Consider the following 23,547-nt stretch of genomic DNA (forward strand, 5'->3'; position numbering starts at 1 on the left):
AAGGAATGAGGGAATTAGAATTAATAGGATAAACCCAGGCCGGTATTTCAGACACACCTCTCAGGATACGCCACGGCCACCTGCCATCCTCTGCACATCTTGTCCAACTTTGGACTGAGTCTGTCACCTTCCCCACCATGGGTTGGGTCCAAGATAGCAGCAGCTCTGGACCGGACTGACAAAGGGGCCTCCTACACGGTCAACCTGCCTGCCTCCTTGCTCTCTAATACATCACACGGCAGCCAGAAGGACGCTGTAAAAACCAAAGCCAGATCCTGTCTCCCAAGCACGCCCTCCCCCCAGGGCACAGCTCCTTAGAGGTCTTGGGTCCTAGAGGCTTGGCGGTGGCCTGTCCTCCTGTGGGGACCCCGCACCATTCCTCCAGGCTCCGCCACCCTGGCCACCTTGCTGCCCGCCAGCCCCCGCCTTGCTCCTGACCCACAAGGTCACACGTGTCCCCAGTGGGCACGGGGGGGGGGGGGGGGAGTGGCGCTTCTCTCCTCGCGACGTCCCTCAGAACCCAGCTGCAATGTCACTTGCACTGAGAGGCCTTTTCTGGCCCTCCCATCCAAGACGGCGCCCCCTCCCCTGGTGGCCTACGCCCTGCCCGCCTTTGGGCCTCTCTCGGGCACACGCCACACACTGGCATATGACCACATGCACCCGCTCACTTGTCTGGGATCTCTGTCTGCCACACTAAATGGAAGCTTCAAGAAGGCAGGCCTTTGTCAACTTCCTTCAAGCCTCCGGTTCCAGCACCTCCCGTGGTGCCTGGTGCATAGCAGACCGTCAGTAACATCGGTTAAATAAAGATTTCAAGGCAGGCAGCCCAAACTCCCACCTGCTCGCCACCGAGATCCCAAATCCCTTTGTCCTGAGATACACCTTAACAGGCACCAGCCAGCCTCCCTTCTCCCCTCTCCCAGACGCTAATCTGAAGGTGACAATTAAAAAGTGGAGAAGGCGTTACCAGGAAACAGCCTGTAGCCTTCTCCCATTAGCTTAACAACCCCTAAGCTTTGACGCCTCTCCTGGGGCCTGAGGGGATGAGCACAGGTTTGCCCTGGGGGAGGGGCAGTTGCCCAACCCTGGGAGGCTGCGCACCTGGAGGGCAGAGGGAGAGGTCCAGCTCAGGGGTCAGAAATGAGGATCCCCAGCCCCTTCACCAACATCAGGGACCCTCCCTCTGAGGGTCTTGGCTTAATGAGGAAGGCTACTAACCCATATCGGCAGCAAGCACTGTGTACGAGATGAATACGTACTGTTTACTGCAAAAAGGCGAAATGCCTGCTCTTCGCGCGAAGGCAGATGATGTCATGATGAACAAAATGCAAGTTCATTACCAAAATCACTGTCTTTTTGTCATTAGTATTTTTTTAACTGATAAATATTCAGAGTGCCGTTCTGATCATGATTGGTACCTAGGTCTGCCAAAAAAAAAAATGTTAGATGTGTAAAAGAGATCCTTCTACTCAAAAGTAATTAATTAGTATACAAAGTAGTACACTAATTAAAGTATTTATTCCTTTATTTACAGCCTCATTTATTCATTCATCGGGAAATATTTATTTAGTGCCTAATAGGTACCAAGGACTAATTCAAGAGCCTAGATTTTTTTTCCCCCTAGAATCCCTACAGACAAAAAATAACAACAGGAAGGAGAAGCAACATGAGCGTTCAGGAAAAAGATCTTGTGTGCGTGCCAGGGACTGCACCGAGGGTTTTCTCTACGTCGCATTACCTAACCGTCCTGACCACAATAGGAGGCGAGAGATATCCTGTGCCCACTCGACAGATGAGGACTTGGAGGGCAGCAAGGTTAAGGAGCTTCCCTTCAAACACTGCTGGCCAGTTAAATAGGCAAGCCCTGAGACCCCATCCCCGATCGGCTTGGCTCTTAACATTTGCTTTTCAACAGCCTCCCCCGTTTGGCTGACCAGGCACCGGGCAATCCCTCCATAAAGGCTGGGTTTGTGCTTTTATCTCCATGTGCTGCCTCCATGGTTCTGACCATCCCACTCACCATCACTGAGGGGCCAGGGGGGCAAACTGAACCCAATCCACTGGCCACAACAAGTGCCTATGTTCTGTTGAACACCCAAATGGATCACATCGCTTCCCTTCTGGAAACCCTCCCTCCCCTCACACTGAGACCCATATAGGGAAAGCCACACCAGACCTCGCCCACCTCCCCTGCCTCTTTCCTTATACCTACTCCCCCATTTTAACCTGCCCTGGCCCCACTGGACCCCTACACATTCCTCAAAGAGGCAAGTCAATTCTGGTCGTAAGTGCTTACTGCTTCATTTGCCTGAAACATTTCTCCCAGATCTGTGCTCGGCTGGTTCCTCGCTTTTTGTGCAGGGCTGGTCAAGTGTTGGCACCTGAGGAATACCAGCTCTGACCATCCTGTATAAAAAGGCAACCCTCCCATCCCTCTTCATTCCATTAATGCTAGTGGATTTTTATGAAATGCAGTTAGAACTATTTAATGTTGTATTATATATTTATCTGTGTATTAGCTGTCTGGTCTTAAAAGAATTATATCTGTGGGAGGGCATGGGCTTTTCTGCTGTGATACACCAGCACCTAGATCAATGCCCGGCAGACAGTAGGTGAGCAGGTCAACATCTGTTGAATGAATGAATGCACAAATGCACATCCATACACAAGAAGGAACCCTCAAGAAAGAACCGACTTCATGTATGGGAGAGGGCCCGAGATTCTATTTGGAGATGCCACTGAAGGCAGCATCCTCCGTCAATGTTCTCAGTACCCTCCCCGCAGGCTTAGACTTCACAACAGACGCAGGGAAAGAATAATAGGAACGGGGCCCTTCCTTGGCAAATGACTATAGCTATTCCAGATAAAATATCACAATAGATTAAGTGTATGGGCTTTGGAAGCAGGGAGTTTAAAACCCAGCTTGGCCACTGCATGACCTTGAACGGGCTGCTCTGCAGGTTTCTCAGATCGCCATCAGTAATAGGGATTACACTGGCATCTAATGCATAAGAATGTTAGAAGGATAAAACTTGGCTCAGATGTCCCCCCTGGGACAGGTCTCTCCCCTGGCCATCCACACTTGTATTGCCAAACTCCCACTCTTCAACTTTTGCTTTTTTGAAACCACTGTCATCATGGAGTTTCTTTTCTATATGAAATTTATCTTTTTTTTTTTCTCTGTTAATTTACTTGCATGTTCTCCTGCTTCCCCTTCCTGGAGGGTAAGATCCCCTATTCATCCTATTAACTGCCCCTGCCTCCTTCCCCGGGAGGCAGGTGACCAGAACAGAACCTGGCACATAGTAGGGACTCAAGAAATAACTGCTGTTTAAATAAATGAAATATAAGCACTTGGTAAAGTGCTTGGTATATATAATAAGCACCTCCATAGTGGGAGGTATCGTTATTGCCATTGTTGTTATAGTTGTTGCTGCTAGTGTTATAATTACTATCTATTGGGAAAGAAATATTCTTTTGAGCTGGCACGGGGCTCCAACCATTCCCTCTTCATTCTCAGAAAAGGCTAAAACCCTACTCAGTGACTGGATTTCCAGTTTGAAAAACCAAAATGCACCCATGTCTGACTTCTTTCAAGCCCCGGCCTCCTAGTCTTATGATATTTGTTGGTTGCTCATTTCCTTTCTGGTGTAAATTCTTCATGGTCTGGCTATTCAGGGTGAAGATACACTACTGTCAGGTTTGACCCCTAATAGTTTCAGTGCACTTTCTCAGCCCCAGTCTCATATAATCCTTTCAAAAAACCTGGGCCTTAAGAAGAACTATGATTACCCCCATCTTATAGGTTAAAAAGTGGGGGGGGGGGGGGGGTGGGGAACCGAGATTTGAGCGGCTTGCCCAAATCTATAAGGCAAAGAAAAGGAGTAGACCTAAGGATTTGAACTTGGGTCGTTCTGACTCCTGAACTCACGTTCTTACCCCTGAAGCAAGGTTTCTCTCTCGAGCTTGCTCAGGGCCGCACAATGAGCGTGGGCAAAGCTGGAACCATTACCCAAGTCACTTCCTCCTGTTCTAAGGCCCCATCCACAGTCTCAAACCTAACCTCAAGAGGGAAAACAAAAAGAAGCACAAAGCCATGGACCCAACTTCCTAATAAAGGAAACCAGCCGAAGGCAGCTCTCATATAAAACGAGCTTAGAGCTTTTCATTTTGGAATTTCTTCTGTACCAAACGGTACCGAATCTCCCCCGGCCTATGAGAAAGGGGCTTCTAAATACATAGAAAATTCTAAGAATCCGATAAATTCAAGTGATTTAAAGTAAGCCCTTTGCAGTTTGTATAGAAATATTTACATGCCGCTGCTCTGGCTTACCCAAGTCACCTCTCCCTTATAGAACACCTTGACCTTCCGTGTCCTTTTTGAATTGTCCGCGTCACCAGATTTCGTGGATTTTTCGTGATGCAGGAAAGCGTTTGGGAAGTTTCTTCCAAATTCATGACAAACAGAATGGCCGCTGACAACAGCTTTGATCTCCTTCTGCCCTTTGTAACTATTTTCATTGAAAACAATAACTGTGTTCTGCCCACCTTAATATCTAAACTGGGTACCTTCCATAGAAATGACTTAGATGGAGCTTTAAGAAGAAAGCTCAGGGGTGATTTCAGAGTATTCATTCAGTTCTGAAAGCACTCAACTAATTAAGACCCGTGATCTTAATTTCTGGACTAACAGAAACTGCAGAACGATGTCTTTTTTTTTTTTTTTTTTTTAAATCCACCTTAGCATTACGGCGGCAGCTTTATGGAAACATGAGGCTTTTCCTTTAGCATAAATGGACACTACAGCTTTTCAATTAAATTAGTCTTTGGAGAGAGAGAGAGATGCAAAAGAGCTAAAAAGCTCCTTAAAAATCTTCCCTGCTCTGCAACTTTTCATGTGCCAAGGGGAGATGTGTAGTTAAAATGCACTGCTATTTTCTTCTTACCCTGCCGAACAAAGTTTTCGATCTTGAACCCTGAGCTAGCTAGAATAACCTGTCGAGATTTTACTATTATTTTGTGTGCCCACGTTTGGGTTTCTAAAGCTATTTTGCAAACAGGGACGTGTGCTACGGTGTCCTGTGTCCTGGTCCATCCAGAGAGAACTTTATTAGGTAGACCCTGTTTAAGGTTGAGGAGTAGGTATGACGATACTGAAATTGTTGTTTTTGTTGTTTTTAAACAACACGGATAGAAAGGGAACTCTTAGAAAAATTCAAGACAAATGCTTTCAAATATCCAGGTTTTTTTTTTTTTTCCTGTGTAATTTCTCTAAATTCATTACCTCTAAAAATACCGATATATTAATAACAGGATCATCTGGCCGTGCCTCCTGAATTATAATTTCTAAAATTTTAACCAATTTTAGGCCTTGCTTTGGCATCATGGCATACTGGAGGATGCCCAGAGGGCATCTTTTTTTTTTTTCTTTCTGCAGAGGAAATGCAAAAGGTTCAGAGGCAACACATGAAAATTCTACAGAACCATTTTAATGACTTTCAAGTCTCTTCAAATTATTTTATCACTTCACCCACAGAGTTTGCTTTGGAAACAAACATATCAGCAATTCCCACTTGGCCTCTCACATTCCTATTCTGTGTGTCTGTGATGCAGACAAAGTCTTCAGAGGGGACCTAAGTCCTACACCCTCATGAAGGTCTCCCTGTTGAAGTGAGGGGGGGAAACCACCCCGGTGTGGACACTCCAGACTGGTGTCCAAGTCAGATGCCAAACCATGTGTTTACGGAGGCACTTTCCCGTGAGTTCGCATAGTCCGGAAGTGGATATATGGGCTGTGAAAGGACCGAATTTTTATTACCATTTCTTAGAGACCAGTGTTTCTCGAAACTACCTTTCAATTAGCATTGCAACACCTAAAACAAACGAGTGACTGAAAGGTCAGTAATACCAAAAAAAAAAAAAAAAAAAGAAAAAAAAAAAAGAAAGAAAGAAATGGTAAATCCAGTGAAAATCGGCTTCTATGATACAGGCCGGTAAATATATGGTGTTTTTTTTTGTTTGTTTTGTTTTGTTTTGTTTTGTTTTTTCTTACTGCAATATCCAGGCAATCAAGCAAACCCTCTCAATGAGGTTGTTTCTTATGTGGCTAGAATGACTAAGCTCATTTATAATCAAAGAGCTGCTCACCAAAGGTCACCCTAAGGAACAGGAGAATTTCTAACTTGAAATGGAATTTATAAAACTCAAAATAATAAAAAAACTACAAATTGTTACCAATTACTGAAAAATGGATGTAAAAACATCCAGGATGAACAGGCTCTAAGAAGGCAGAATTGAATCTCCCTGATACAGACGACAGGAAAATATACTATGTATTTGTCACGTTAGAAAATGAAAATAAATTTCTCCCACGTAAATAAAAATAGAAGTGCAGTCTCAACTTGCGAAGCAATAAAAGTATTTGTGTGCCAAGCTTCTTTTAATACCACTGTAATTTTTTTTTTTTATAAAAGTCGCTCGATTTGATTGTAATTAAATATGTAATGAAAAAGCAGTGCTTCAGGGAAGCGATACAACCCTCTCTGTTAGTTTAATGTGTTTCCCACTGACTTTGCGTCAAACAAAAATGATACTCTGTGGATGCCTGGTCTTAATATAGAATTTGTTAGGCCATCCTGTGCTTGGGATGCAAGGGAACTTGGGTGCATGCAGACACGCCTTTGAAATAGTGCCACAGTCTTCCCAGACCTTGACATACCTAAATAAAATCGATGGTAAGCATACAGTGACGGAAGGGAAGGTCTAGTCTGGTCATTTAACTCATGTTAGCTGATTACAGACCCAGCACCAACACGAACAGGTTTTCTTCCGGGCTGATTTTCCTAAGCTGAGCTGCAGAGGAGCAGAAGTGTATCGTTTCAATGGCCTTAAATAATGCCACGCGCAGTGCCCCTTTAAAACCTGCTCAAGTGAGAGAAGAATCCCCCAGCCAGTGGGAAGAGAGATAGATGAACCCAGGTACATTATCCGCTTGGAGAAATTCCGTCAAAGGCGTCACCTGGGATGAAACGAAAGCATAAGCCTCTGTTGGCGAATGTGACAAAAGGCAGGGTGCTCCCAGGCACAGACCTGCTACAGATGCCTGGGAGGTATTTGTTGGATGTGAAGGTTTCCCAAACGGTAGCAACAGAACCGAGGTGACTGGGAGAAAAATCAGTGTAAGGTGGCAGAAAAATAAATGCATGGTAGTTCCGAGGAACGTTTCTACCCTCCTCAAAAGTAGCCTTCAATCTCCAACCCCCAAGCCTCAAGAAGATTTTCACCCTGCAGAAGTTTCTTCAGAGCCCCCTCCCCCTTCCCTACCTTCCACTAGAACTCCCTGTCACTTGCAATCTGCTGATTAGGGCTAATGTATTGTGTCCTGATATGGCAGATTAAAAATGAAATCAATAAATGCCTAAAACAAATGGGCTTTTGAGATGTCCCATTCAATCTGGGTCTTTAAGGGTGAGGTGAGAAGTGGGAGAAGGAAATCAGGAAGGGAGCTGGGGAAGGGACCACTTAAGTAATCAATTTCCATCCGAAACGCTCCGGTGCAGGATGCGGTTTTCCGTGGGACCTGTCCTTCCTTTTTCAGGGATCTGTCTTAAATAACAAGAAGAGCCAGAACAGTTCGTGCTGCTGCGCCCCTCTGGGGGTGTGTGTGTTTATTTTTTCCATTCATCTGTTAAAAACGTACTGTTTGGGTAAGTGAATGGGGTCTATAGCATGCAGTATTTAAATCTGCAAGATGTGAACTTGTCTTTCTGAAGTATGTTTAAATAAAGTGAGAGTGCCAGGGTCCCGACTCTACCCAGATTCCTATTCCCTGGAATCCCATCCCACTTGCCAGTAAATTAAACGTGAACTTCACCATGAGTGGCCTGCTGCCTCCCCACCCTGCTGGTACAGATTGCTAGGACCTCAGTGGGTTCACCCAGGCACCAGCTCTCAGTAGGCTGAAAAGGCTATCGCTGGGGTCAACTCCTGCTCCACTGCAGGATTCAGAACTGTCCCTGATGAATATGTTTCCCATGTAAATAAGCTATGCCATTAAGGTGCAAATTGTAACTTTTAAGTAATGATTGCTAATAGTCTAATGTTTACTGCCACACAAGGACATTCATGAAAACAAAATCTGCATTATTCATCTCCATATTAAATAAACAAAATAAATTGAGGGAGCCATTCTTCCCTGCGAGACTTTCCTCAGATCTGGATTATCAGATAGTTTAGGAGAGTCAGCAAGAAGGAGACATTTAATCTCTGTGGGCTGAAAGAAGCAGAATCCTGCAACTTACGCGTACATTCGATATTCACAAGCCCCAAAGATCGTGCATTCGACTACAATTGGCTGGCATTATATAAAAACAATAGTTCAGGGTGGTAAAATAAAATATACGTAGTACACATGTCTGTGTACAGAGGCTATGACAGATTGTAGAAAAGAGAAGGGTTTGCAGCGTAAGTCTGCAATTTAAAATTTTTAACTACGCTGAATCCTGCAAAATACAAACAAATCAAAACACTGCTCTGTTTTATTTTACCTCTCTGCCATCTTCTCTATCTGCCCTAAAATGGAGAGGTGGGGAAAGATGCTGATAGAAAATCCCACAATATTCTCAGGTAAAAGCGGATGCATTGTAGTGGTGAGGGAAATATACATCCAAGGAAGCCAGCACACACACGAACACATACACAAACCCCTGGGGTACCATAGGCTGTTTTCTGAACTTTTTTTTCTTGCCCGAAGTAATAGTATGGTGGAAAAGCATAGCTTTAGAAAGCCAGGAAGAATGACATTTCAGAGGGAAACAGAGGGAAATGTTCTGACTTAGCTGTTTCCTTAAAGAGAACTGCCTACCTCAGATCCCTTCTTTTAAGGCGGGGGGGGGGGGGTGGGGGGGGTGGGGAGAACAAAACAAATAAAGACCGAGATTCCCCATCACTTATAATATCATCTTGTTCATTCTATCTGCATACCTGCTTTATTAGAAAGTTCTGTGACTGATTCCCTGAACCATGGAACTTAAAACTAATAATGCAAAGAAACCAAATTGCCTCGAACAGTTCTTGGGAAAGAGTTTCAGCTCTGATTCACTCACAGGCTTTTTCTATCTTACATTATTCATTAATCAAGCTAGAAATCAAGCTTTCAACATCAGTCCATGGGAGTAATTACTTACAGTTGTGCATTGCGTTTAATTTCAGGCAGCGATAAAAGTTAGTATGGCCACAATCCTGGAACCCACCTTGTTCTTTTCCCTTCATGACCAACTACCTAAAGAATCCCAAAGTGGCTAACTTTGCTCATGGATCGCCACCTCAGCTACAACGGAAGACAGCACCGATGACTTTGGAGGAAAGAAACATCGCCAAAAAAAAAATCTGTTTTATTCATATGTGAGCAAATAAATACTGTAAGAAGGGCCTCCTTGCATGCAATAGGAATGATTCCCTTTCAGCTTGACAAGGGTTTCTGCTTTCTTCAGTGAAAATAATAAAGCCATGAAAACAAACATGAAGACACCAGGAATACAATGGGCTAGTGAACTGAAACTGGAGTCATAACTTTCAAACGCACACACACACTACAGTAAATAGACAAGCCAGTTCCAATAGATACCAGCTTAATGAAAAGGATCTAATTTAAATAATGTGATACAGCATTATGTTACTACACCTGGATCCTCATTGATCAGAGGATAATTATAATCAAAGTAGTGCAATTCTGAGCAATGCACTTTTTGTAATGAGCTAACCAAAGGAGACATGTCCAGTCATTCTGGTAATTTAAATTACTGCCTAGTTGTTGATGGCCTTTACCGGAACAACAAGGGGGAAAAAAAAAGAGTAATTTTCAGGGCAGTATCACTTCTTGCTGGACTGTTGCCCAGAGTTTTCTTTTGGGACAATAAGGACGTTATCTCTAATCATCTAGCTACACGAAAACTTGGGTTGTTAGAGCTAGAAAGAGCACGCTTACTTTTCCTGGGTCTAGAAGGCCAGTGCACACCCCAATGCTGTCAGATTGCAAAACAATCTTAAGTTTTAACAAATAAGCGGTTGAAATGTAGACATGGACAGGGGCAGGAGGGAGAAACGGTTTTCAAAAGAGGTAGCCAGAGTTGCAGAAAAGAACACCTCACTGACGAGGCAAGCTCTACATATATATGGCACTAAGAATATTGCAATTATTTTGCTCTTTGGGAAACAGTTGGAAAACACACGAATCAAAGCTTTATAAATGATATTTCCGCACGCAATTTGACCCAATCTACGCGTGGTTACGGAAGCAATTCTGCGCTCTGGAGGGAAGATAGCTGGGGATATTTCAAAGCACATGGACTGCCATTCATGCTGGAACCAAGCCATGGTGTAGGATGAACTTGGTGGTCCAGCCTGTTCAGACGCAAACACCCACTTTGCTCAGATTTGCGACTAACTCTGGATTTATTCTAAGGGCGGCTTTATAAAGTTTACAAAAGTGTTCCACTGAACTTCTTCCTAATGTTTCGCTCCCGTTACAACAGAAGGAAATGTGTTTTGGGTCTGCCGAACACCAGCCTTCACTGATGTCCCCTAAAGCATGAAAGTAAAGACAGAGAAGGGGGGGGGGCGGTAAGAACTTCAGCTTTTTGCTAAAGCCCTGATTCAACAGAAGGACACAAAGAAATAAAAACGCCCACATTAAAAGCCAAACAAGATAATAATTGTGCATGTCTGGCTCTGAATCTAGAGGGCAAGGCTTGCGTCACTGGTACTCTGAGTTACCATGGTGAGTGATTTATTGATATATATCAAGAATGAATAGATCAAAGGCAGCGAGATGACAGGTGATCAATCAAATGTCAAATCAAAACTAGCAATCAAGTGGAAAGCTGATTTTTCAGTGGGTGGGTCTGGCAGGAGAAAAATGAACTTTCATATTACACTTCCGAGAAACAAAACCCCAGCATACTATTAAAAAAGCAATTAAGCAACCCAAAAGGAAAAAAAATCCTTTAGAAGGTCTATTGTACTGATCCATTAACCTGTTCCTCTTTTGGGGGGAGGGGAAGGGGTTAGTAAGGAAAGATTCAGATGGGATACCCTACAAATCAATTTACAAAGTTTGCAACTCTCTCTGGGCAAAGAAAATCCTGAGCTGTTTCAATGTTCTATTGGGCATATTCCCTTTTCTTTTCTTTCTTTCTTTCTTTCTTTTTCTTTCTTTCTTTTTTTTTTTTTTTTAAGAGAAAGAGTGATTAGATTTCCAAGCATATTTAGAAAGCACATTGAAAGGTTCATTCCTTTCCTGGGGTGGGTTTTTGCCACCTTGGCGATCAAAGTTCGTCTCCTTGCTTGCCCCAAAGCCAGCCTGCAGCCCAGGGCTCTGGCATGCCTCACACTTCGGCGCCCCAAACCCCAGCGAGCGCAGACGCTGTCCCTCGAGGCCAGAAGCCACTGGCACTGACCACGCGGAGGGATGCGGGGGTGGACGCACTGTCTCCCTACCCCGCACCCCAAATCCACAGCCCAACTTTGGCCGGAGAGGCAAGAAACAGACTGGGAGAAAGTTAGGGGTGGGGTAGAGGGTGGAGGAAAAAAAAAGTTGAAGGAGGGAAGGCTTGGTGGGACAGCTTCCCCCCCACCCAAGCGGAGCCTGCAAAGGGGAGGATTTGGGAGATGGGAGAAGGAGAGAGAGGGGATGGGGTTCTTCGCGGGGCAGAGAGGGGCGCCCGGCGCGAACTCCCCCCACAGCTCAGGGGGTGGCGTCCTGGGGCACCCCGGGGCTGGGAGGGCGGGCGAGGAGCTCGGTGCGCCCCGCAGCCCCGAAGCGGAGCCGAGTCTCTTACCTGCCGCCCGCTTGGGTGCCTGCTGTTTCCTCCTTGGCATCGCTCTACTTCGCTCCAGTCCTACTTCTGGCGCCCCAGCCCCGAGCCGCGCGCGGGGGCCCGCTGCTCGCTCGCCTCTCTGGGTGTCCTCCGCCTCCTGCCCGGTGGCTCCTAGGGCGTCACTCGGCCTCTGTCCCCCTGGCGATCCCCCCTGCAACTCCTCCACCACGGGCCAGAGACCCCCCTCTCCGGGCGGCAGACACGGGTGGCTTGTGCCGGCTGGTTTGAAGCAGAGGTTGGTTCTGCCGTGTTTGTTTGTTTGTTTGTTTTGGATTTTGTTTTCCTCTCTCTCTCTCTCTCTCTTTTTGTTTTTGCTTTTTTGGAAATTTTTGGTTTTTGGTTTTTTTTTTCTTTTTCTTTTTTTTTTTTTGGTGACTGTTGAGACACTTGATTTCTTTATTAAACATCCAAGACCGGGTTCGGATGGAAGGGACGAGGGGCGCACACGCGCCACACGCACACGCGCGCGTAAAGATAAGGGGGAAAAAGGCAATCCTGGGAAGGTAGTGGTTTCTTCTTCTTTTTCTTCTTCCTCCTCCTCCTCCTCCTCCTCCTCTCCTCCTCCTCCTCCTCTCCTCCTCCTCCTCCTCCTCCTCCTCCTCCTCCTCCTCCTCCTCCTCGCCGGTCTCTATGGCGGATTCGCGCTGGGGGAGAGAGATCACTCACTGTAGATTTGCGGCCGCTGTCAGATTCCCGTCGGTGAATGATATGCGAGAGGACAGGAGCGGGTTTGGGAAAGACAGAAAATCTGGAATTCACTCACTCACTCACACACACTCACACGCACGCAGACACACACACAGACACACACACGCACACACACGCGCACGCACTCGCGCTTCCTCTCACACACTCACACCCCCCACATATGCGCGCACACACACACACACACACACGCACGCACGCTCACACACTCACACACTCACACACACAAGACAGGGCGAGGCGATTCCAGCAAACATCGATCCCGCTGAACAAACTGAACATTAACAAACTCCTCCTCCTCCTCGTCTCCCCGCGACCTGATGACAGGGAGAAATTTACTCCCCAGCCGCAGAGCGCCAGGCAGAGGGAGTCTATTAAAGGGACAGTGTCCCGCCGCGGAGAGGGGCTGGGGGCGGGGACCCCGCGCGCCCGCGGCTCCTCGCGGCGCCCCCTTAGCTGGGGCGAGGACTTGTCCCCCCACCCCGGCGCCGGGGACACCGGCGGGGGAGGGGGCAGGACCCGCAGGGTTGCGGGGAGGAAAGGGGGGCAGGGTGAGGGCCAAACTCCGCAGCTGGGAAGGGAGCCGAGGGGCGGGGGGGGGGGGGGGGGGGCGGGTTAGCCGACCTGCAGGGCCCTTAACAATACTTATTCGGAAGGTGAGAACTTAGGTCGGCTCGGGCAGGCGGGGAAGGGGGACGGCGTCTTATCCAGCAATGACCTCCATCCCCCAAGTCTCTTAATCTGACCGCGAAGATGTACTCCCCACCCCCACCCCAAGTTCACCGCCCCCGCCCCTCCCGTCTTCCTTCTATTCCGTGGATGGTCAGAAAAGCAAAAAATCTCCATCTGCCTCCTTGATAATTTAATCCCATATTCTCTTTGTTTTGTTTACATAGTATTTATTGAGCACCTACTATGTGTGTGCCTGTTCTGGAGACACAGAAGCTACAGAGAAAGGGAAGATCCTGGCCTCTTAGCCTTTATATTCTGATGGGGGAGCAGAAATGTCACCCTCAGATGTCCAGTCTTTGCATAAATGTCACCTTCTCCCAGAGGTCCATCTTACTTGAAATTTTCACTTGCACGCACACACACACAGTGTCCCATTTCTCTATTTTATTTTTCTCTACTGGTCATATCAATATCACATACATTATATATAGGTTTCTATTTTGTTTATTGTCCTAGTTCTTTTCTTGGAATATAGGCTCTGTTGGGAAGAGGGACTTTGCCTCTTTTGTTCACTGTTCCATCCCCAGTGACGGGAAGGGACAAGACATATAGTAGGTTCCCAATATAATATTTGTTGAATGAATGAAAAGCAGGCAAATACACAAGGTAACTGCAGAGCGATAAGCTCCACGGACATGTTTAAGTAGGGTCTGTGACAGTGTCTGAAAGAGGGAGTAGCTTTAGACTCGATGCGGGAGATGTCACTAGAGCTGAGACACATTCCAGCCAACATGTGACTGTTGAGCCCAGTGTGGGCCAGGCCCCTGCCTAGGTGCTGAGGACAGGTCTGACCTGGACCCTGCCCTCAAGAACTCTCATTCCCATGGGAGAGACGATTAAAGAGGCAAGTGATGTGTGTGGGGCAGGAGGTATACTTAGGAGGGCAATAGACTTGGACTTGGGGGAAGAGAGTTTGCTTATGAGGAAGAGCTTCATGGGGAGAGTTAAGTCTAAGCTGCTCCCTAAATATGAAGGAGCGAGGCAGAGTGGAACTCAGACAGCCAAAGCCTTAGAATAAGAAAGCAGGCATTGTCCAGGGCTTCCCCAGACAGGGCTCTGGCTGCCTGCACCCAAATCCCCTGAGGCCCTTGTTAAGATGCACATTCCTAGGCCTTACCCCAGAAGATGATCTAACCCCAGCTCCATTGACCTTCAGGGCCATAATTCTTTGTTGTGGAAGCTGTTCTGTGCAATATCAGCGTTTGGCAGGAACCCCTGCCTTTACCCACTAGATGCCGGACCCTTCACCCCAGTCCTGCCAACCAAATTGTCTCCAGACCTTGTCCAGTGTTCCCCCCCACCCCCCCCCCCACCACCAGGGGACAAAATCGCCCCCTGGTTGAGGACCACTGCTCTAGACCCTCTGAATCAGAAACTTCTGGAACAGGGCTTAGGGAATCTGTGTTTTGAACAAGTGATTCTCCTGCTCACTCCAGTGTGAGAACTTCTGCTAAAAATAGCCTTTGTTCTTTCGGAGCCAGACATATACAATATGTTTACAATATTGTACTATACAATTATATACTGTAACATAATACATCATAGATAATATATGTTACAATATACAAGGACAATCGTATATTGTATATACAACTGTATACTGGAACATATATTATCTATAATGTATTATGTTACAATATACAATACGTATACGATATTATATAACTATAAAGCAAGCTCAGGCTTAGGTATTTTATAACTTAGGACTTTAAGGTGCAGCACTGTTACCGTGGTCACTGTGATGAGGTTTCACCTGGGTCTACTCCTCACTACCCGCCCCCCAACCACATACCCATCTCGATCAAGTATAATAGGGATGCCCAGCCCTTAAACCCATCTACCTACTTTGCCCTCTCTTGTGGGGAATGACCTAGGGTGACCTGTTCCACAGATATTTTTCTGAATGGTTCTTTTAGGGGCTGTCGGAAACATAACTTTCCCCATCCTACTAGTCACATGCCATTGTCCCTGTTTGTAAAGGGCTGATTAATCTTTTTTGTTGTCGAATCATTCTTAACATCCACACTTGGGGGGAGGCACATGCTCATTTATCCCTTTCATGTAGGTGACACAAGGTAACTCGCCTGCCCTAAATCACCCAGCTGGCCTCCACCCATGACCAACTGTCACCCAATCCCAGCCTAGCCCTTAGGCAACTGAGGCACAGAAAGTCCTACTGCCTAGTTGACACTGTCAGCAAAAGGGTATTAATGCTAATTCATTCTAATTCCCTCTCACACCTTTAAGGAGTGCCAGGGGCCACAGCTTACTGAGTAAAACCCCCAGTCCCGCTGGCCAGGGACCACAGTTACAGGATCAGGACATACAGACCTAAGGCCTGAGCAGAAGAAAAGACCACGGCTTCAGCGAGCTGACCGTGAATCCTCCCTGGAGGAGCCCTATGCCTGCTGACTGGGTGTTGGTACTATGTGCAATCATTTAACCAGCGTCTACTGTGTTAGGTGCCTGGCATTGCACCAGGTACAGGAGAGGCTGGAACGTTTAAGATAGGATCCCTGCCTTCAAAAGGCTTCTGTTAAAATGACCTCCCAAAGACTTGGCGTTGGACCCACCCTTGGAGAGGATGAGGAGGGAAATGGGTCAGAGTAACTGACTTTGGGCTACAGAATCTCTCCCCGCCTCTCTCCAGGGTTCGTCTCTTACATTCTTACTTACGTTCTTATTTTAATTTGTATTTTTCGCCCTACTGCTACTGTTGTAGAGTATTTAGCTTAGTTATCAGCAAGGAAGATTTTGTCTACCCCAGGTGGATGCATAACACAATGGTACCCAGATACTGTTCAGTGGCGTAGACATGACATTGGAAAACGTGAATCGCACAGCGAAAAGGTTATTCCCTTTCGTTTCTCTTTCAATCCGAGAACGTCTCAGTTTGGTGCGAGGTGCAACTTTTATGCCTAACAATTGCTGACTTTTATTTCTCAACCAAGAAACCGCAGATCTCAGGCTTAGAAGCTTGGGAGGGGCAAGAGTTACCTGGCTAGACTCTTAAAAAAGTGGTTTGTTTTTATTGAAGTCACCCTAAGTTTTTACTTCTATCGTAGCGAAAGACACTGCTCTCCATTTATGGTAGCGATCTGAAGTTTGATATAATTTATGGGTTTAAAAAATAAATATAGCTAAGGAATGAGGGAAGAAATAATGGTTCAAGGGGGTGTGGAGATTGCAAAATGCGAAAAAGGTGGTATAGGCCTGACTAGAATTTGCAAAATACTTTGTTAAACCACAGACTCTGGCACTTTTGGAAACTTCTTCCAAGAGCTGGTGCCTTAGAATAATGCTATGTTTGGGTCTCCAGGGAACGTAGCATCCTCAGATCTAACACTCAGACTCTGGGATGTGTAAAGGCATGAACTGATTGGAATGAGGCAAGCGTATCTTCTAGAACACGGATTCCCACACTGGCTCAATGTCAGAATCACCTGGGGATTTTTTTCTTAAGATAAAGAAGCGGGGGCACCACCCTAGAATTACTGAATTAGATCCCAGGGTGGGGCCCGAAAATCTGAAATTTTAAAAGTTCCCAGGTGATCTTGATAAGGTGCCAGGCATGGGTACCTTCCCCTTTGCAGAAGCTGAATTTTGTAACAAGTGAATCAAGTTAGTAGAAGTCATTGCACACAAGGAAGAACCAGGGTGTCTGGTCTTGGATTCACACAAAAGGGCGGCTATGGAGCCCTCTCACTGCACCCGCGGACCCTGTGAACGCCCCCCATTAAAAGCACATTTCTATCCTACTGATTTCTGTTGTTGCTAGTTTGCCTGTCTTATCACTGGACTCCAACCCCATGCAATGAAAACCACCACTTGCCACGTGCCTACCTTGAGCTTGGCACTTCCTGAATGAGTGGGCACTGGGGCAGCCCGTGGGATTCTGGAGCGGAGGGAGAATGCCTCAGTTAACGCAACACCTCCTATCCCAGCTCCGGGGCTTTTGCGTCTTCTCTTTCCAGAAAGATCCCTCCCCCAGGTCTGTTTTTCCTCCTTACTCCAAACTCAGAGGTCATCTCCTTTTGCCCCGGCCATCTGTGCCTTTCTTTGTCTTATCTTTCATGGCAGTTATGACCATCTGTATCTTCTTCATATATTTGCCTATGTATTATCTGTCTTTCCTAATTAAAATGTAAGTTCTGTTCACCTCTATATCCTCAACTCCAGCACAGTAGTGGTGCTCAGTGAAAATTTGTGGACCGATTGAATACCAAGTGGAGCATTCTTGCAAAGAAGGATGCACAGAAAAAAAAAAAAAAAAAAAGATTTGGGCCCACTGTAGGGCCTTCATTAGACATGCGTATAGAGCATTTCAGCTTGTGCGCCTCTTTGCCAAGTGATGCTGTCCTCCCTTCCCCAACTTCCCTCCCTTTTTTCCCTTTTCTCTCTCTTGTCTATTACCTCCTTCAGATCCCCCCTTAAATACCACCTCCTTCAGGCAGGCTTCCCGGGTGGACTCCAAGTGATTCAAACTTCTCTATCCCTGTCTTCTTAAAACAAAGAGTCATTATAGAGTATGATTCCAAATACATGAGTAGACAAACAGACAGAACCAATCTGTGCTTGGATATCAGGGTAGCGTTTACCTATGAAAGTGAGCACGAAGAGGCTACTGGGGGTGGGGTGGGGGCTTTCATTGTTCTTAACCAGGATGATTGTTATTGAGTGTGTCCGTTCTGTAAAAATTAATTCAGCTGCATGCTTATGATTTATGTGCTTCTATACATGTACATAATGCTTCAATTAAAAAAAAAAAAAAGCAGTGTTCTCAAACTTTGCTGTGTATCACAGTCAACTGGGGTGATTTAAAAAACTCAATGCCTAGGTCTTACCCCAGACTCATTACATCAGTCTGTGGGGGCGGGATCCAGCCATCAGTATTTTTAAAGCCCCCAGATGATTCCAACATGCGGCCAAGTTTGAGAGCCAGTGTACCATACGATTTTGCCCTTGAGGATATAATTCATTGCTTTCCTCTTGTGTCATTTAACTCATTCAGGATATCCCTCTTACCCGTACTGTTTTGTAAAAACTTTAAGGTGGCAGTCTTGGGTTATTTTCTTCCTTCCCGTGACACCTGGTAAGGCATCATATTGGTGGGGAGAACCAGACAAGAGGAAGTACCAGATGGATCATGGAAAGCAATGGGAAGAAAATAAGGTGGGGGTGTTGGGACAGAGGGTAAGGGGTTGGGGCAGGACAATTTAGAGTGGGAGTCATGGAGAGCCTTTCTGAGAAGGGAACACTGAAACAGAAATCTGGAATACACAAGGCAGCCAACCAGGAGCCAAGGCCTGAAATCAGAAGAGACTTCTGTGTTTCCAGAACACAAAGGATACAGCGATAGGGGTCCAGATTTCAAGAGCCAGCCAGGGAGAGGGGAGCAGAAAGGATGTAGGAGAAGTGGGGTGTGGCTGGGTCACCGGGGATATCATGGGCCCTATTATCAAGTATGAGTTTTATTCTCTGCCGTTGATAAACGCCAGTTCATTCATTTACATCCCGAAACAGCTAGTCCAGTAGAGTGGATTTGTTCAACCAACACGGAAGAGAATCTGTCTCGTTCTGCTTGGTGGGAATTTGCTCTCTGAAACCTGTCAAGGCCGGTGACAGTAGAGTCTGGAGACAGTCAGGCATCGGCAAGCTTGCTTCTAAGGAAATAGCCTCCAAAAGTTGGTGGGCTCTCATTTTGAAAACTGTTTGGATTTGGCTGGGCGTAGAATTTTACAACAACGATGAAGCACTGTGTGTTTCTCAGGTGGGCCCATTGCGGAGTGGGCAGGCCGGGAGTACAGGAGCCGGTGCATTGAACAGACATCACATTTCTCCCTTGGACGCGGCTACCTGCAGTGGTGACAGTGTTTTTGCTGGCGCGGAAGGATCCAGACCACGTCGCTGGCCCAGTACTCCATTGCTCGACTTCATTAACCACAGGAAGACATTAAGTGAATGTAAGGACCAGAACAGCCTGGAAACCATGTGAGGAGGAGCCTTTAAGTTCTGGGCTCCGGTATATTTTATGCCACCTCGACTATGCATCAAGCTCTCCTTCCTGGACTCATTAGAACTGTGTGCCCAAAAGTACCCCTCAACTCTCAGAAGCAAATAGAGAATGATATAATTCACTCTGAGAACACCTTTCTGTCTTATCCGGAGCATGTCTTATCTATTATGATTAGGCATTAGGCATCTTATTGTCCTGAAAATTTCATGAGATTCTCCCCTTGCTTGCTAGGATTATGTCAAAGTGACTTGTCCTGGATGCTGTTTTCGCCCATTAATACAACTTGTCTCCTCTCCTTAACCATTGCTGGGAAGGCCAACACAGCGAGGGAACCCACAGGCTTAAAATGGTCAAATAGTTCAAGACTGTTGCAAATCCTCTGCTGAGAAGGCCTGTGTTGTCTTGCTTTGGGTTCCCTGAGAAGCAGACCCTGAGATAAAGATTTGAAAGCGAGTAGTCTGTTTGGTACATGAGCTTAGAAAACTCCAGTAGGAAAGGAGGAAACTGAACACAGTAAGGCTACCAACATGCAGTGTGTGGTCAAGCAGGTGCTCACTGTGGGTAAGAAACCTTAGTCCTGCTGGGGAGTCAGTGGAGCTTAATGTACTTCTGAGATATCCCTCTCGAAGAGCGAGAGAGCTGGGGTATTTACCCGTCAGTGCCTGCCAGTCTTAGCATAGATGTTGTTCCTGGCCTTCCCTGCAGGCAAAGAGCCACCGGTGCGGGGGGTTCAATGGGGGTGTGAAGAAATGGGCAGGACACCAGGTGGGCACCCAGGAAGAAAGAGAAGTGTAGATTTGGAATCAGACCTGCACTTGAAAAAAATACTTCTGCTACTTACTTGCTAAGACTACAACCTTGGGCAAGTTGTGTAGCCTCTCTGGGCCTCAGTTTTCCCATGTGTGAAATGGGGACAATTAAATGTGCCACCGATTCCATTCAGGGGCACAGAGAGGAATTTTAAACTAATGTAAAATCCACAGCATGACGCCGGCACATAGATAGGACTCCCAGGTCTTTCGCTTTTTCATTATAAATATTCGTTGATCGACTATTGTTCACAGAGTGCTTTCGGATATAGATATACCTGAGGTCTAATCTAATCTGTGCTGGGGGATAAAGCGAATATCAACTCAATCGTCTCCACGTGCAAGGGCACCAGTTTACGGAAGCCAGTCAGGGAGGTCGGATCCTTACGTGGTGAAGGCAGCAGACCACCGACCCAAGCCACGGGCAGCGGAAACCTGCAGCCAGTGCCTTCCTCTCTCTCCACCTGAATGTCCCCTCCTCCCACTGACATTCACATAGCACCTGCTCCAGGCGAGGCACTGGGCTGGGTACCGGGGATGCGGCAGGGAACAAGGCACCTGTGTGGTTCCTAAGGAACGTAAGAATCTAGGGCAAGAACAGCAAATTACAGTAACGATCGTAAAAGTAGCTAACACTCAGGAAGCACGTGGTGCTGGGCCCTGTTCTAGGCGCTTTCAAACAGGAACCTCTCAATCCCTTAAAACCATTCCATGAGGCCAAGTGCTTTTGTCGTCCCCATTTTACGTTTGAGAAAACCGAGGCACGGAGAGGACAGGCAACTTATCCAACGTGGTGGAGGCAGCAGGTGGGGAAGCTGGTTCAGACCCTGCAGGTGTGGCTCCAGCCAAGGGCCACCAATGGCCACGCGTGACTCACTCTCGGTGGTGCTGTGGCCTTGTCATGAGCTGATCGTCCCATTACGTTCCCTGTTCTGCTCTGCAGTTTCAGAATTCTTCGACGTTAGCCTGCGTACTTTTCTCCTGCAGAGTGGAAACAGATTCCTGGGCTCCCTGCAGGATCTCGAGGGATCCTGCGTCAGTAAGTTGGTGGGATTTGAGAACGCGTACTCCTGACAAGCTCCTAAACGGCACTGATGCCGGCTCCACGGACCCCATGTTTTGGGCTGCCCGGTTTCCAACAGGGGTGATGTTTTTTCCTCCCAGGGGACATGGGACGATGTCCAGAGGTCGTCACAGTCTGGGGGGCGGCTACTGGCATCTAGTGGGTAGAGGCCAGGAGTGCGGCCACATATTCACAGTGCCAAGGCCCCTCGCAGACAAAGCTGATCCAGCCCCAACGCGTCAACTGGGCCGAGGCCGAGAACGCCGGGGTAGGTAGCCCAGCCTCAGCAATTGGGACCCAAAGAGGAGCAGACGCTTCTGATCCAGGGAACATGCTCTGAGCAGCAAAACCCAGGATACACCTTGTATAGGCACAGGTCTGGAATCAAAGCTGAGGACACAGCGAACTCCTAAGAAAGAAACCTGAACGCCATCCTAAATTAGTTTGGAATAAAAGGAACTCTGAGTTTCAATAATCCTCTTAAAACTCCCTCCCCCCCCCCCCCCCCCTCCCCATAGCAAGATTTTTGGCCTTTAAAAACCTACACGGAGGCAGAAGGGCTCAGAGGAAGGAAGTCTCCATTCCTCTCTTTGAGGCAGTTAGGGGCTGATTTAAAATGAGGAAGGACAGAGCGTGGTCAGAACTGCCTCGCTTCGGTCCCCAAACATCAAATCGAGTCTATTGTTGCCCGGGATCGTGGCTTCTTTCCAAGAGCCGCGTGCTGACGGTGGGGTCTGCCTCTGCCTGACTTTCAGGTCTGCAAATGCGAAATGAGAAAGTGGCTGTTTTCAAAATGGTTGCTCTCTTGGGAAAGGGGTATGGGAGAAAATGGACTCTGTGCGTCCAGCCCTCCAGAGATGGCACCCCGGCCCCTGTGATAAATGGCAGCATTAACAAGGTTTGGTTGAGAGGGGACCCACAGATTTATGACTTCCTGTCTCCGCCAGCAGATGTCATTATGGCTGACAGAACAGAAGGCCTTTCAAGAGCTAGCTGGGGTGGAGCTCAGAGGAGGGGAAAAATAAAATAAAATAAAAGGCAGAAGCCAAAACTAGTGTTTGTTCGGTGGTGCTATTGTTGAGACTGTTATTTTAGGGACACGGGGAAGTTCTACATTGTGCCGCACGCCTTGTAATATCTCTGGGGTCCAGCTTTTGAAGACTTAGGCAGAAACTCTCCCAGGAAGCACAAAGTTTAGCTTCGCTCAAAAAAGAAAACCTTGCAGGGTTTCATTCCCGGCCCGTGTGTACCCTTGGATGAAGCAAACGCTGCAGTGAATAAATGTATATTTTACCCTGGACCATCATTTTGATGGGTGTTTCAATATATTTGTTTTACAAATTCAGCAGCCTGTTCTGAAATTCATTGCATATACGTATAGTCTGACCCATCTTAAAATGGTTTCCAGGATGGCAGTGGTATTTCATGTGCCTCAATTTTTGGCTGTATTGAAAAATGGTAGAACATTGGCACTTCTTATCGGGCCCCAAACCCATATTAACAGGTACGGTAATTACAGGTCAATTTCACATTTTCTCTTAGTAATCTTCATCTGAAGCTTTGCCTTCTGTAGGTAAAGGAAGCGTTTTTCATTTTTTTTGTTTTTTCTGATTGATCGTCTTATTTAAAGGACACTTGAATGTATTCTTTGGGCTCAGGTAATCAGTGCCCTAAACTATGGCCCAGAAGGAACAGCTCGGGTGACAGACACGGGGCTGTCTTTAGTCCTGTCTGCAGCAAATCATTCCCCGTCGTGGCCGCATGACGAGTGTCACTTGGCAGAAGTGTAGAATCACGGAGGACTTCATGGAGGACAACCATGGGGGTCTCCTTTGCCCCTGGCCTCTTAAAAAACCAAAAACCCATTTCAAGCAAAAATCTGATCGAGGGTCATCTTCTATAATTAATTAATAGCTATCATCTCAGTGTATATATTATAGGGAATATCTGATTTTCGAAATAACTGTGCAGGGGTGAAAACAGCCACTGCTATAGTTCCTTTTGCAAACTACTTTGGAGTGGCGGTTGGTGATGTGTTTAACTAATCCAGGCTCTGGAGACTCACGCTCTAAATTCTTTTTCTAGCTCTTTTCACTCACTACTTGTGTTGTTCTGGGTAAGTTACTTAAGCTGCTTCCTCACCTATAAAAGGTGGACAATAATAGCCCCATCTCTTAGCAAATTTTTAAATGAGGATTGAATGCAGTGTTTGTGAAGTAATTAGCCAAGGGCCTGGGCCAGGATAGGAGCTCAATAAATTAGCTATTGTTATAATGATTAATGTTAAAATATCTCCACTCTTTACTATTTCACAGGTAGACACACAGAGACATAGACTGATTC

The 23,547-nt window shown here is 46.6% G+C and overlaps 1 protein-coding gene across 6 annotated transcripts in view; it reads right to left on the reverse strand.

Moving 5' to 3' along the window:
* Positions 1 to 12,445, reverse strand: part of TSHZ2 (teashirt zinc finger homeobox 2) — a 449,904-nt gene extending 437,459 nt beyond the window's left edge. For all 6 annotated transcript variants that reach the window (XM_027046721.2, XM_027046718.2, XM_027046719.2 and 3 more), the window contains exon 1: positions 11,841 to 12,445. In XM_027046721.2, the coding sequence (XP_026902522.1) occupies positions 11,841 to 11,880 (40 nt within the window). In that variant the 5' untranslated portion in view covers positions 11,881 to 12,445. The remainder of the gene's footprint in view (positions 1 to 11,840) is intronic.
* Between the last annotated feature and the right edge of the window lie 11,102 nt (positions 12,446 to 23,547).

The sequence above is a fragment of the Acinonyx jubatus genome, chromosome A3 (assembly GCF_027475565.1).
Source record: "Acinonyx jubatus isolate Ajub_Pintada_27869175 chromosome A3, VMU_Ajub_asm_v1.0, whole genome shotgun sequence".
NCBI lineage: Eukaryota > Metazoa > Chordata > Mammalia > Carnivora > Felidae > Acinonyx > Acinonyx jubatus.